This window comes from Quercus lobata, chromosome 4, assembly GCF_001633185.2.
Source record: "Quercus lobata isolate SW786 chromosome 4, ValleyOak3.0 Primary Assembly, whole genome shotgun sequence".
NCBI lineage: Eukaryota > Viridiplantae > Streptophyta > Magnoliopsida > Fagales > Fagaceae > Quercus > Quercus lobata.
The window spans coordinates 2,019,905-2,034,135 of NC_044907.1; the positions used below are offsets into that span (position 1 = coordinate 2,019,905).

The window sequence follows — 14,231 nt, forward strand, 5'->3', positions numbered from 1 at the left end:
ATCTGCTCAATTTACATTGATTTAATTTTCCTGCCTTCCCTTTTCCATATTACGGTGGAGGTGGACGATTCATCAAGTTTTGCTGGAATCTCCCCCCACCCCCCCTTTCTCCCTCTGTGTTGAGAGGGGTGTGCTTTGTTGTAGACATAAGCAGTTAAGTAGTTCATTTGGTGAAAATGTCCTACTTTGCTAGTTCTCTCTTCCTACTAACATGCATATGAACTTTTCATTAGTAAACTGTCCTTGTTACCATAAAAAATTATAATCTCCTTAAATACCATATAATGATGCTGTCAACTGCTAATGACTATGATACACAGAGTATATATGCGTTTTTCCAGATTTTTTTTCCAAAAAAAAAGTCTAGACTAATATGGAGCATGATACCATTAGTAAAGATTTCAAGCTTTGAATATGTATGATGACCATGTTTTATTTTTTCAGTACGTTTGCAGAACTCTGTGATACCTCTCAGAAAGTTCCTGTAGGAACACTGGTGGAGCAATTTTTGGACCTTCATCTAAGTATGCAGAGAGCTGGAAAAGTTGTCAATTCCTTACAGAGCATAACACTTGCTGAAGCTAAGTCAAATGGTTATTGTAGCCTACAGCGTTCATTGCCAGATGCATGTAAAAGTTTCACTGATAAGAATGCCACGTCTTGGGTTCAAGCTGCGGTAAGGACTAATCTTTCCAAGTTCAATCTTTTCAGAATGCAAGAAAAGAGTAGTCTTCAAAATGGTGAGAAATGTCATTATGTCATCATAGATAAGAATCCAGAGGAATTGAATTCAGAAAGTAATTCTCCTCAAGATAAACAAAGTCATAGAAAACATGGAAGCTCTTTATCAGAATCAAATGCAAAGCAGATGCCATCTCCTTCACAACGTCATTCAACAAAGAAAACAAATACTCTAAGGGAGGACTGTTCTAAGGGAAGTAGACTAAAAGAGACAGCAACTTTGGCTGAAAAATTGCTCTTGGTTTCTCGTGAATGGTTCTTGAAGTATTTGGAGGATTCGTTAAATGTGGGATTTGAGCAAAGCAGAGAGGAAGAAAGATCTGAAATTGCGTATCTTCTCGGGCAACTTAAAAGGGTGAATCAGTGGTTGGATGACCTAGTTGGGGGTGGAGTTGAGGTTGATGAGAGGATAGATGACTTGAGAAAGAAGTTATATGGGTTCCTATTAGAGCATGTTGATTCCACCATTGTTTCCACTAATTAGATACATACCACAAGAACTAACAGTGATTACACTATCAACCACAAATTTCTTGTCCAGGTAGGGGTTTACTGCCGAGAGTTTTACAGCACAAAGAATATGGTATTTTTGCCCTGGAGTTATATCACAGGATGTCCTATGACTATCACAGAATTTTTGTAATGACTGAAACATGTGCTATATCATTGAAATGTATAGTTGACCTCCATGTAGGTCTCTGCTAAATTTTTTATCCGCCATTTGGATCACAGTTATTACCTTATTTGTCCTTTTTCCAAAATGTGGTTCTTTCATGTCCACTTTAATTTTCTTTCCATTTATGGGTTATTCTTGCAATCTTTATCTGGATGTGATGGTGGTAATATAGGATCATAGAGGAATCTGAACCTCCATTATAGGAGACCAATTGTCAACAAAAATGAACAGATGGATATTTCATTTCTACTCTGATCACCTGCTGTACATTAGCTAAAAAAAAAGAGGCCTTTTCTTTTCCCTCACAATTTTGGAAAATCAACAGAAATTAACTCAAAAACAACTTAGTTGGTCAAAAAATAGCCACTTGTTGATTTCCTATGGGAGGAAGTCATTGATTCTGCAGATGGAGCCTTCTCAGTGTTAACTGCTGCAGTTTTTGCCAATGCTTTCATTCCCCTACAGGACTTCATATGCTCATGCATTTTTTCTGGCTTGAACGACTTCCCACACTGCCTGCAATAAGTAAAAAGAATTTTGGTCACCTTATGGTTCTATGCAATCACAAGGATATGAACTACAATTTCCTCTAGCTTTAAACCCCAAGTTGAGTAGCTTGTGCTTATTGCTGAGTATGATTTGGCCTATGCATCATGCTACACATTCTCAAAGATCATTAATTTTTATCTGTCAACAACTGATAGTGATCCGTGACTAACTTTGCTATTGAATTAGGCCACTTGATACATGGATTATTTTAAACAGATTATATTAACAGGATATAATCGACCAGATGGCAATTGAGCTCAGCAGAAACGATAGGTTATGAATATAAAATAGAAACCTTTTAATCAAGAAATATATAATTAACCATAACTTGACCACGCTCATTTGTAGTATTAATGCCTATCATAATCAACAATTCATGTACTTTTTATTTTCATTTTGTTTTTAACTGAAACAGAAATTTGACTTGTGCTGATTTGAAGTAATCCTATTCCATTGAGGCTTAGTCTTTGACTTTAAAAAGATGCCCACTTGGTTAAACACTTCACCACTTGTCATACTCTCCAGTGATTCTGGTTTGCATTCGACTTCTCTTCTACTTACTTCCGATGATTCTGATCTATTTTTGGGTCTCATGCACCTCAGTTGGGCTTGGTCAGTCAAAAGATTCAAAGCCAATATATTTTATTCAGACTATGGTACCCTGCAACATCTATTTGTAACAAATGGAGATTCTGTTCAACCCAGAGCGACAACATTGGTTTAACTCAGTACTATCAACATAGGTTGCATCACTTACGAGCAATTTGGCCCAGCCACTGGCTTGTAAGCAGTGTTAACGGCCTTTTGTTTAGAAAATTCACTATGCTTCTTCTGTGAACCATGTCCTCCATCATAGCTTTCCCTGCACCAACAATGCAACTCAATATTAATTTATGTTATTTTATTCTTACATAATAGGACAAAACTTAGCTGCAGTCCCTCTATATGCAATCTGTTAAGTTCTCCAATTAAATTCAATCTTGTAATTGCATTGAATAATGTAGCACAAATTGTGTAATCTTCACAATAACTAAATTCAAGCCTGCCACATGATTGAATTTCATTGAGAAATCTAAGAAACAATACACAATGAACTACACGTATATTTTTCCCTGCGTATAATATCTATGCAAAATGTTAAGAACTTTAATAATTGTGAAAACATTCATTAATTTGACCTACCTAGCTTTCTGCTGTTCTTGATGTTGTTGTTTTTGTTGTTGTTGTTGCTGCTGCTGCTCCTCTTGATTCCAATTAGTCCCATGCCCTCCCAATATCTCTTCTTCACAAGTCTTTGTTCTGTTTGCCCGATTCATCATGATTAAAACTGCATCATTGGTATCCACAGCACCACACCTAATAAAATTGCGAATCATGCTAGAAGCTCCACCTGAATAGGTCTTGCTCTTTGTAAATGAGGATTTTGAAGACGAAGATGATGAATATGCTGAGGCTGGTGTACCAGCATTTTCCTCTTTGTTCTTGTTGCTCTTCTTTTTATTCTTCCTACTCAACAGAGCTGAATAAAAAGAAGTAGTTTCGAATTTCTCACTCTGCTCTTGCTTCTCTTCTTCAAGCTTCGGTGAATCATTGGCTAACGTTGACCTCTCAGAGCCGAAACAAGTTGATTCTTCAGTGATTTCAGAAGAGAACTCTGTTGAGGTATTGACTTTAGAATCTGGCTGTGTTTGATATTCTTCATTAGTCAAAGGTTGCTCCAGGTGTTGTTCTTCAGCTAGGACTCCAACTTCAACAGGCTGTTGCTTTTTCAATATTGAAGCTTTTTTTTCAGAGTGTGAACCATGATCTTTAACTTCTAGAGCAATCAATTTGAGTTTGAATTAAATGGGAAGTATTGTGAAACACAGACAGAATGTAAACACCATCAGTTACTATTCCATTAAGGTTATGGAAAATTTCAAATCAAATAAGTCAATGATACTAATTAATTGACTAACCAAATGGGGTATTGATAATTTCGGATCCTTTGAGCACATATTCATTGTCAGATATAGGAGTGATAAGATCATCATCTAGCAAGTCCTGCCAAACATAACCTGTCTTGTACCTCCTGCCATTCAGAACTAGTCTTAACACAAGGAACACTAGTGATAAATTACTGATATTTTTAAAAGCTTAACCTATTAGGAAATGGTAAATTTGATCATTTGATCATTATTCTCACACTCCCCTCACTCTTGGTCCTATTTGTTCTGATACATACATGAATTTAATCAGTTATTCTAAGAGATAGAACTAAGTGAAAGCCTCTTGTTTGGATAGGGGGAATGATTGAATTAGATACCTCTTGTAGGACCAAGTGAAAGCTTCTGGCATGTCCTTTCCTCGCAGATCTGAAAGCCATCTCTTAACATCTTTTACACAAATAATGAAACAAATTAATCATCAGCACCCAATAATCACCTAAGAACACAAATCACAATTCATGCTGAGAAAGAAATAGACTAATGACTAGCTAGTCACCTCTCAGATAGACACCATTACGATTGAAATGGTGTACACGAACGAGATGAGGATGCTCAACTCGACCCATATGACTAAGGAAGTAAATAATGTGTAAACGTCTCACTTCTCCACCTTTGGCTTCCATTCCTATTTGGTTTCTTCTTATTCTTCTTCTTCTGTTGTTGCACAAAGTCCCCCACAGCACCACCAATACCAGTACCAACACAAACAAACAAAAACACAAAAACACAAAAAATCCTCTTCTTTTTAGACAGAGCCTCTCATTGATTAATCAATAACATTTCAAAACTCAACATTAAAAAATAGAGAAAGACCATGAAAAGCCCAAGAGAGATCTTTGTCTCTCTGCCGGCCTGCTCCACAAAAAGCCGAAAACAAAACATATTCCTCATGCTTGACATATAACTCATTATAATATTAATGATCAACATTCATCTTTGCAGGCCTAGCTACAAACTATATGCATGGACTATAAAATAATAACCATATATATAAAAACCATAACTTTCTTGTAGAAACAAAAGAATCATTGGTTTTCGAGATTACCCCACTTATTGTTCCTAGCAGTACTAACACTTAACTTTCCCTTCTCAGCAAGCAGTCTCTAAGTGTGACTGTGTGTGTGTATGAGAGAGAGAGAGAATAGTATAAGGAAGCACCACTATTATGGAGGATTGACCAAATATAGATCAGATAAATATGGAGAGAAAAGATTTGCAGTTTGGCTTGCCACCCGCAAGTTTTATCTGATTTCCCGCTATTTAACAAACATAGCATACGAGAATACATATCCTGCCAGCTTTTGACTCAGATATATACTATGTCTATGTTATTCCCATAAAAAGGTCTTGTTTATCACCATAAATTCACAGTGGTCCAATGAATCCATTGCTACCCTTTGTTATTCTTTTTTCTTTCCTATATTCTTTCCTTATATATTTATTTATTATATTTTTCAATCAAACATTAATGGTCGATAACCTAACCCAAAATCCTACCATTTTTTTTTTTTTTTGGAGAATAACCCAAAATCCTACCTAAATGGATTGAGTGAGCAACATTAGTTGCATATATTCTTCTAACCCTCTCCCAAATCCTTTTCTTAGAAGCTCTTAATTGTAGCACCATATTCTAATTATAATTATTTTATATATTAGATGATCTATACGGCTTATTGTGTAATGACATATTTGTTTTTGTCTAATTAAATTATTAATAAACATAGTGATACAAAATTTTCACAAATACTAATGTGACACGTCTTGATTGGTACATAATAAAAGTAGCATCAGACCGGCTTTAGCATACTGGGAAAAAAAATAATTCTATACATTGGATAGGATTGCTCTTAAATTGACTTCCAAGAAAGAAAGGGAAAAGGATTGCTCTTAAATTATAGATAAAGATATTAGTATGAGAAATATGGTATGTGAGTCTGTCACCAATAAAAGGATAATATATTTGGACCTGAGTGGACAGTGATCAAATGATATGTATAGTGAACCATAGACCTAACTCAATAAAAATGAAAATAAATGATGAAGGTGACGGAGAAAGAAACCTATTTAATGGGGTAATCTGGGAATTAATGAATTATTCTCAGGTAGAGGAGAAGGTTGGGTCACCGAATTCATTATTTCAATAATTAATTGGTTGGTGCTGCGTAAATTTTTGTGCTCTCATGTATTTGGAATATGTCATATGTCATATTTATGTTCTATATATATTAATAATTTTATTTTTTTAAGAATTTGATAATCAGTATTTATTGTTGTTATCTAATTTTTTTCAAGCATACATGTTCAAATAAAACATATTTATGTGAATTTAAGCTAGTTCAACTGCTAAAGTATTTTATTCATTTAATAAAAAATCTGGTTTTTATTTATAAAAAAAGAAATAAAGAAAATATATGAGATAAACTAATTAATGTTTTGTTTCGATGATAAAAAAGAATAATCATAAAACCATAAACTTAAATTATATCTATCTATGAAAAAATATTTTTATATTTAAATAAAAAAAATATATTTCTCATCAAAGTGTGCATGGTTCTACACCCACTTGTTGTAAAGAAAAAAGTATACACAATATTTTATTCCTTCAATTATTAAAAAAAAAAAAAAGAAAGAAAGAAAAGAAAAGGTAGCAGTATTATGAAATTAACCTATCGATGATGATGGGGTCCTCCTCCATAAACCCCATGTACTCTGTTGGTTCCATAACAGTAGCGGGTGAGCCTTTTGCATTCATATCAGAAGACAGAACCTTCTTCTCGTCAGTTTTTTGCAGCTTTAATATATATTCCAGCAACGCAGAAGAGAAAAAGGGTACTACTGAACACTGCAGAAAGTAAAGACAAAAAACTAATCCATCATGCAACATGCCTTAACAGAATTAATCTTTGTTCCTCATTCTGTCCTATAGCTTCTATAAGAGAGTGAAATTTGGGAATCAATTACATCCTAGCTAGCATACATTTCTTTATAATTAAGCATCTAATTATACTAATAACGATTAGTAAATGATGAATAATGTCATTTTACCAAAAAGCCTAAACAAAACGAGCATATTCTAAAATTTAAGTATTAGATACCTTTTGGTTTCATAGGCTTAAAACTGAAATTAAACTATTCAGTTTATTCTATCAAGAGTTTTGTAGTTTAACTGGCCGGTTAGTTCAAATCACCTCTTTCTCATTGTAACAATTGAGTTATTGAGAAAAAAAAAAAAGCTTATTCATTTGGATAAAACATTTTATAGTTTCACTTCTTCTTAGATATAGCTTAGACAATGCTTAATTTATTTTCATCTCACTAAAAGAAGCTATACCCCATGCACTAACAATATAATATCACCAAGACATAATGAAAATGTTCATGAAAATATAAAAAGATATGTAGAAATATATATTCCATACAAAAGAAGTTTCACATATATGCTTAGAATTTGAAAGATAGCCTAATGAGGGAGCCATCAATCATTGATTTCTTACACTGAATTGAGGGTGAACTTCAAAAAGAATTTGATATCCATTTTCTTTTTTATAGAGAGAGAGAGAGAGAGAGAGAGAGGAGAGAGTGAGAGACCATCCTTTCTTCATTGTTGATTAGCATGAACAAAACAAAAATCAAATCCCCCCTCCTTCTCTACAACTCTAAAAAAAACACAAAAAAATTAGTGATTGGGTGAAGGGTCAGACAGGAAGAGGAACATTGATACCTTGGACGTGAAGGAGTGTTTGATGGTGATGTGAATATGCAATCTTTCTCTTGTCAAAAAACGTGCCGTTGCAGTTAAAACCAAAATAGGTTGCTCGACTGAAAAAATGGATGAATATCCACTACTTTCTAGCTTGGTTATGTGGTTAGATACTCGAAGTGGTGGGATAGATCAGTAAACATAATGAGGTAGATGATGTTGATGGCCTTACTATCACATCCCAACCGTGTGTAAATTTCTAACTAACATACTGGCGGTTTGGTTCACATTTTATAATGATACATGGCATTAATGTCATATATTTATTTATCCAGCATGGAATTTACTACTGGGATATACAATCATTAATTGCTTCACCCTGAGGAACCTATCAATTAATCACTATCCCCAGTCATTGCCACCAAGGCAACAGCTTTTTTACTTTATTTTATTTATTATTACACCATTATTATTATTTTATATATATATATATATATATATATATATATATATTTTTTAGAAACAAATACACACACAGGGAAGAAGGAAAGAGGTTCTAACATAAAAACATACCACAACTCTACACTTAAAAATAATGATAACTTTTAAGGAAAGGTGTGATAAGTTATATTACATACAACACACTCTCTTAAGCAATAGGGGAGAGGGAAAGAGGTTCTAACACAAAGGCACATCACAACTTCACTTAAAAGTAATGGTAACTTTTAAGGGAGGGACAAGTTATACTATACACAACTCTAAAGCAATATGAGACCTTTTTTTTTTTTTTTTTTTTTTGAGAAACAAACAGACACACACAAGGGCATTATTTATTGATATAATAGATTTTATCTTAATTTTGGGGTTTGCTTTATGATAATTGTTCTTTATTATTAAGTTAAGAGTTAAGACACTAATTGATTTTTGCTACGGATTGGATTCAAATTTAGGTCCCTTGTTCGATGACTTAAAAACTTTACAACTTAAGGTAAAACCACAAGATGACACCTTCTTTTTTTCTTTTTCTTTTTCTTTTTCTTTTTTTGGAAAAATAAACATGTTTCTCCAACAACCATTTTTTGTGGACAATTGGAAAGGAAATTAATTAAAATGATGCCATTATGTAAAATTCCATTTTATTTACGCTTTCTATATTAAGATACTGCAAAAGGATTAAGAACCTTATTATAAGGTGTAACTCAAATAATATTATAAAGGAGATCAAGTGTTCAAATACCTCCCCTAATTGATAATTTAATTATTAACAAAAAAGATGCTGTAGATATTGGGCTATGCATCAACTTGATCCATAAGGGTCCTTCCCATGTTCATAAGGGTTGGATAGCGTGTGTTTGTGTGTGTGTGTATATATATATATATATATACACATACTGATCTCTTTTGGCATGAGACTTGAAGAATAATTGATATACCTTGATTCAAGCCACGCTTAAAGATAACACTAAACACATTAAAAATGTGCAAAATATGCTATATGCTAACATGTATTAGGCCTGTGACAATGCTCTCCATTTATCAATATATATAAAATAAGGAAGAATAATTGATCACTATATCCACCTTTACATCTGTTAACTACTACCTGTCCACCATCAAACGAATTCTATCCAATTTCACAGCAAGTAATTCTGTTCATTTCAAATGATTCAGTCAATTACTATTTTTGATGAAAATGATTCAGTCAATTACAAAAAACAAATGAAAATGACCCGTCTATGAGAGAAGCAAATAGAAATACGACACAGTTACAATTAAGTCAAACAAAGATGGACTCTTAACTAATTAAAGAAACGCTATCCAGGGGATGTGCAAAACCAAACTATATTTACGTACATTATAGACTTCCTAATGATCCTTTAACAAAGAATTGGTTCATGCAATGGTTGCTAGCTTTTTCTTCTTCAAGTTTAATCCATCAATACTCATCTTCATTATATTGAGCTGCACGAGGTACAAAAGGTTCTTTATCAGCATTATCTCTCGGAGGAGGCTGCCATGTCATGTGCCCAAATTGCTCTTTTAGACGTCCAGTGTGTTCTTCTTCAACCCCAACTTGACCCAGTTCCTCTCCTCCTCCACTACTTCCTTCACCGTGTTGTTGCACTATCAGAACTGATACATTTGATGTGAAGCTCGCAGACACCAATGAATCTCCCAAAGCTCCAAGTTCTGGACAGTCACTCCACTCCGTTAACCCGGATGTCAATGGTGACTCCATTCCTTCCCCTCTTCCTACTATGTATAGATCATACTCATGATGCTCCATTGTGCTTATTGTTTTCAGAGTTTCTTCCCCATTATTCGTCAATTTCTCCATGTATGTAACTGATGGGTTGCACTTGGTGTCTTGCCTGAACTTTTCTAGATAGTCATCGTCTAGCTGCTTTTCAATGTTATTACACTCCTCTTCTTTATTCTCTCTTGGGTTCAACTTAGCTGCATTCTGTTCGTCTGTGTTTAAAATAAACAAATATTAACAAGAAAAGAAGATATAGAGGACTAATGTGTGTGTTTTAATAATAAATAATTCAATAGTTATGATAAAAGAGGGTATTTGAACTTGTCTATGTTGGGAAGATCAAAAAGTGTCAACTGCAAATTTCTTGATAGATTAATGTTTGTTAAATAATTTTTTATTATTATAAAAAAGCTCTCAATAAAATCTGTATATTTTTTGTGTGTGGAATGACTATACAATTTATTAATATATATACACACACAATCGAATTGACCTATGGAGCCCTTATGAGTATTGAATCAAGGATATTTTGTTTTTTCCTTGAGTAAGCATTAATCAAGAATTTACTGGTACAAAATAGAAACAATGTTATAGAATACTATCAATTTTAGTGGCCTAAGTGAAAAGAAAAATGCTAAAGTTACTATAGTTTCTTAGAAATGTTACAGAATACTATCATTTTCTCTATATAGACTTTACAAACTGATGTGTCAACTTTAATTTAAACACTGAATTATTGTTATTGATGTAGCATTGATTTCATTCAATATTGTTAGATTCAAATTCTTTTGTAGTAAAATTGATAGTACTTCTAACAATTTCTTTTTTATTTTTCCACAAAATACTTACAAATTAATGAGTAAATAAATGTGATTGGTGTTAGTGTCATGACAATAAAATAATATATAAATATCTGAACTATTTTTTGTTTTGTATTTAAGTTAACATATCAGGTTATAAGTTTGTCTTGCAGTAAAATTTATAATAGCAGAAGCATCACTCACTGCCTAAGTTCACTGTATAACATCCAAAATAGTTACAACTTTACTATTAAGTTCTATTCTATGTATAGTATTTTACCAACCTGAAACAAATCGCACCACCGTTAAGCTGACACTGGAATGCCCCGACATCCTCCACGCATAAGCCAATGCCTCCCGATCATCGGGGCCGCCAATGAAGAGCATGGCGAAGCGTTGTCCATGACCAGCATGGTTGGACTCTCTGCGCATGGACGCATTAAGTCCTCGATCCACAAATATAGCTACAGAACAAGGAGCATTTGCGAACACATTTTGGTTAACTCCTCTAAGAGGAGGGTTAGAATCCTCCAATCCACCATCCATGCTTAGTTGTTTGTGAAAGGGAATGATTATGAGTGTCACACGCTTGTCCTCAGCTAAGCTACAAATATCCTCGTGCATTGAGTCATAAGCAGACACTGCTGTTAAGGGCTGGACAGAAACATTATTGCTGTGGCTCTCCAAGCTTTCAAAGGCACTTGCAATGCCATCAGAGTTTGATCTAGAGCGTCCTGTTAAAATTATGGTTAATTAATTAAATTCACTATTTTTATAGTAGTTTAAATTTTTGGAATAATTGGATAATTTATTATATGTTAGAGCCAATGGTCATGAGTTTGAATCATGTCCCTACTATACCCTTCATTTTAAAAATTAACAAATTTCCATATGTGAGGCCATAGTTTTTATTTGAATATACATTTAGATTTATAATATTAATCTAAATCATGAAAGTGATTAATATCAAATGGAAAGGATTTTATTAAAGGGAGTACGAAGTCTGACGTAAGGTGTCAAAATTATAGTTCAATGATTAAATTCATTATTTTCCAATTGTTTGATAATTTATCACACCTTTGTTTGTAGAGCTGTAGGTGTCGTGCACAATTAGCATGGCGGAAGAGCGTCCTGTGAGCTCGACTAGGTGGACAGCAAAGACGTTAATGGGGGATAGTTGAGTGGGATTAGAATTCTGGAGGAGGTTAATCATGCCAGAAACATTGCGCATGGAATGAATACATACAAGTATTCGAAAGTCAGTGTCTGGCTTTGTGTTTTGTATGGTCCTGCATTTGTAGTGCCTGGTACGCCTTGAGCGCTTGTAAGTGAATGCAAGGATAGGCCCAACCACAAGTGTCATAAGCCAGAATGCAAGCACCAAAACTGAAAAGGTTTGATTGTCCAAAGCCTGCAACAAAAGATATATAACAGTCGAGTCAATATGCTATGTAATTAACTTTGTGATTTTGCGAGTCATATATACATGCATGAACAAGTTTTAGTATCAAATCAGAGATTCAAAATGCCTGAGAGATCATATATATGGCTTAATGAGCTATGCCTATAAACAGAGAGCAAAGAGTCATGTTGTCTGCAACCTACTAATTAGAATGAAGGATTTTATTCTATTTGCTTTACATTGGTATTGATTCATCAATATTATTACATCTTGGCACCTACCTATATGATGATTTATGCTAGGTAGCCCTAAATGAGTTGGTGACTAATCATTCAATGATTTTAGATTATGATGTTTGAGATTCACAAATTTTATTACATATGCCTAAGAAATTGACATGTCAACTTTTAAAAACAAAACAAAAAATTAATATAAATTTTTTATTTATTGTGTCATTGATATGACACTAATCACATTAATTATCATCTCAATTTATAAGTTTTATATTTTATTTACAGTAATATCAAATATACTGAGCAATAGTACTCCCATTTTTTTTTTTTCATTTCATGCAAATCACACAAAGAAAGATGGAGAATACCTTTAAGTCCCGTCCGGTGCAAAGAATAATAAGGGACAACAAGCCTTTGGTGTTCATTAGTAGTCCAAGAGACAGACCATCCAGTGCTGGCATGCCGTACAGAAAAGATATGCAGTAAGTGCTGAAAATCTTGGGTATAAAAGTTAGGACAATAACTAAAAAAGCGTTTGCCCAATTAGTGCCATAGGTAATTTTTCCAATTCTGACTCTCAGCCCAACCATTAAGAAGAAAATAGGCATCAAAATCCCTGACACAAAATCTTCAACCTTCTCCATAACTGTATCTGTAAGGTCCCCTTTTGGCATAATAACTCCCAGCATGAAAGCCCCAGCAATGGAATGAGCACCACAAGCATCAGCAATGAATCCACACACTATGACCCCAGTCAGAACAAAACATACATGGAAGTCATTGTAGTTGTCTTCTTTTGCTGTGTGGCGAATTATCCATTTGAGAGCTGGACGCAATGCAAACACACAGAAAATTATTAAGGCAATAGTTGAACCCAGTGCAAAGTACTTTCCCTGATGAAGCAATGCCATTGCCACTACCAGGAAAACCCAACAGCATAAGTCACTGATAAGAGCTGAGGTTAAGGCCGTCCGGCCAAACTCTGAGCGTAGCAGCTTGACATCTGCAAGGATTCGAGCAAGGTCCGGGAAATTGGTGCAGGCTAGAGCAACAGCCCAGAAGATTGCACCACCATGGTTGGATGCCTTAGGTTGAAGTTTATAAAATAAGCCATAACCAACAGGCATTGCAACGGCAAAACCGGCTAGGACAACACTATAGGCCTTCTTCCCTGCACGTAGTATTAAGGTAAAGTCTGTCTCTAGGCCAACCAAAAACATATAGTAAACCATACTCAAGTTTGCCACTGTCTCCAATGTCATGAGGCTCTTAACTGGAAATACATGGCTGTGAATGAACTGTGTGCTTGCCAATCCAGATCCACCCAATAACACGCCGGCCTATCCATTTGAAATGTATCGATTTTATGGTTCAAATTAAAATTACAAAGCGAAAGGCATATGAGAATAACCAATGTCATGTCATTTAAAATTTTAAATAGACTATTGTATGTTATTCTCTATCAACAGCTCTATGGGGTTTACTGAAACTAATATTCAAACATACTTTGAAATATGCTACAAACTTGATATAAAAAGTAGACAACAATACTTACAAGGATCTCAGCAACTATACGAGGTTGGCGTAGAGGTTTAAGGATGAGCATCACAATACGAATGATCAAAATAATGAGTGATAGTTGCAGGACAAAGAGAGGGAGAGAATTCGCCAACGGATTTTCAGCCCGCCATAGGCCACCGGAACGGGTTACATTTTTTGTGTAACATATCTGCGTATGACCTACTCCGTTTTCTATTAACTCCTCATCCTTGGTTAGGGTTGCACCCATTTTAGCTTCAAATCCAATATAAACTTTGTGGCGGCTGCACTATAACCCCGAATACAAAAAATAAAAAGTTGGGAGATATGGAAAAAGAGATAA

General features: G+C 34.4%; 3 protein-coding genes across 6 annotated transcripts; 1 reads left to right on the forward strand and 2 right to left on the reverse strand.

The window, feature by feature from the left end:
• The first annotated feature begins 228 nt into the window (after positions 1 to 228).
• Positions 229 to 1,515, forward strand: LOC115987711. The gene has a single exon (XM_031111309.1). It carries the CDS (start codon positions 419 to 421, stop codon positions 1,223 to 1,225), a length of 807 nt encoding a protein of 268 aa, XP_030967169.1. The 5' UTR covers positions 229 to 418; the 3' UTR covers positions 1,226 to 1,515.
• A 121-nt stretch (positions 1,516 to 1,636) lies between these two features.
• Positions 1,637 to 7,860, reverse strand: LOC115983447 (protein UPSTREAM OF FLC). Of its 4 annotated transcripts, none has more exons than XM_031106123.1 (8): positions 7,676 to 7,860; positions 6,621 to 6,796; positions 4,451 to 4,608; positions 4,272 to 4,341; positions 3,925 to 4,037; positions 3,149 to 3,779; positions 2,724 to 2,828; positions 1,637 to 1,933 (listed from the first exon to the last, which is right to left on the reverse strand). In XM_031106123.1, exons 2-8 carry the CDS (start codon positions 6,704 to 6,706, stop codon positions 1,762 to 1,764), a joined length of 1,335 nt encoding a protein of 444 aa, XP_030961983.1. In that variant the 5' UTR covers positions 6,707 to 6,796; positions 7,676 to 7,860; the 3' UTR covers positions 1,637 to 1,761. The 4 variants fall into 4 exon arrangements, with proteins under 4 accessions (XP_030961983.1, XP_030961982.1, XP_030961985.1 ...); XM_031106122.1 differs by having other exon boundaries at positions 1,638 to 1,933; positions 3,149 to 3,782; positions 7,676 to 7,858; XM_031106125.1 differs by lacking the exons at positions 6,621 to 6,796; positions 7,676 to 7,860 and adding an exon at positions 5,113 to 5,434 and having other exon boundaries at positions 1,638 to 1,933; positions 3,149 to 3,782.
• A 1,730-nt stretch (positions 7,861 to 9,590) lies between these two features.
• LOC115983374 (cation/H(+) antiporter 15-like) lies at positions 9,591 to 13,650 on the reverse strand. The gene is made up of 4 exons (XM_031106041.1): positions 12,718 to 13,650; positions 11,792 to 12,125; positions 10,999 to 11,448; positions 9,591 to 10,126 (listed from the first exon to the last, which is right to left on the reverse strand). The coding sequence occupies exons 1-4, from the start codon at positions 13,609 to 13,611 to the stop codon at positions 9,591 to 9,593; spliced, it is 2,214 nt and encodes a 737-aa protein (XP_030961901.1). The 5' UTR covers positions 13,612 to 13,650.
• Positions 13,651 to 14,231: the final 581 nt, after the last annotated feature.

What these genes read in the sequence shown, in the direction of transcription:
- LOC115987711 (XM_031111309.1), top strand. Translation starts at nt 419, where the DNA reads ATGATGACCATGTTTTATTTTTTCAGTACGTTTGCAGAACTCTGTGAT.
- LOC115983447 (XM_031106122.1), bottom strand. Translation starts at nt 6,706, where the DNA reads ATGAATGCAAAAGGCTCACCCGCTACTGTTATGGAACCAACAGAGTAC. An exon ending in TAATGGTGTCTATCTGAGAG is followed by an intron (nt 4,342 to 4,450) that starts GTGACTAGCTAG and finishes TTTGTGTAAAAG; the next exon opens with ATGTTAAGAGATGGCTTTCA. An exon ending in TTCACTTGGTCCTACAAGAG is followed by an intron (nt 4,038 to 4,271) that starts GTATCTAATTCA and finishes TCTGAATGGCAG; the next exon opens with GAGGTACAAGACAGGTTATG.
- LOC115983374 (XM_031106041.1), bottom strand. Translation starts at nt 13,611, where the DNA reads ATGACATTGGAGACAGTGGCAAACTTGAGTATGGTTTACTATATGTTT. An exon ending in GCACCGGACGGGACTTAAAG is followed by an intron (nt 12,126 to 12,717) that starts GTATTCTCCATC and finishes CTTTTGTTGCAG; the next exon opens with GCTTTGGACAATCAAACCTT. An exon ending in GGTGGTGCGATTTGTTTCAG is followed by an intron (nt 10,127 to 10,998) that starts GTTGGTAAAATA and finishes TTTTAAACACAG; the next exon opens with ACGAACAGAATGCAGCTAAG.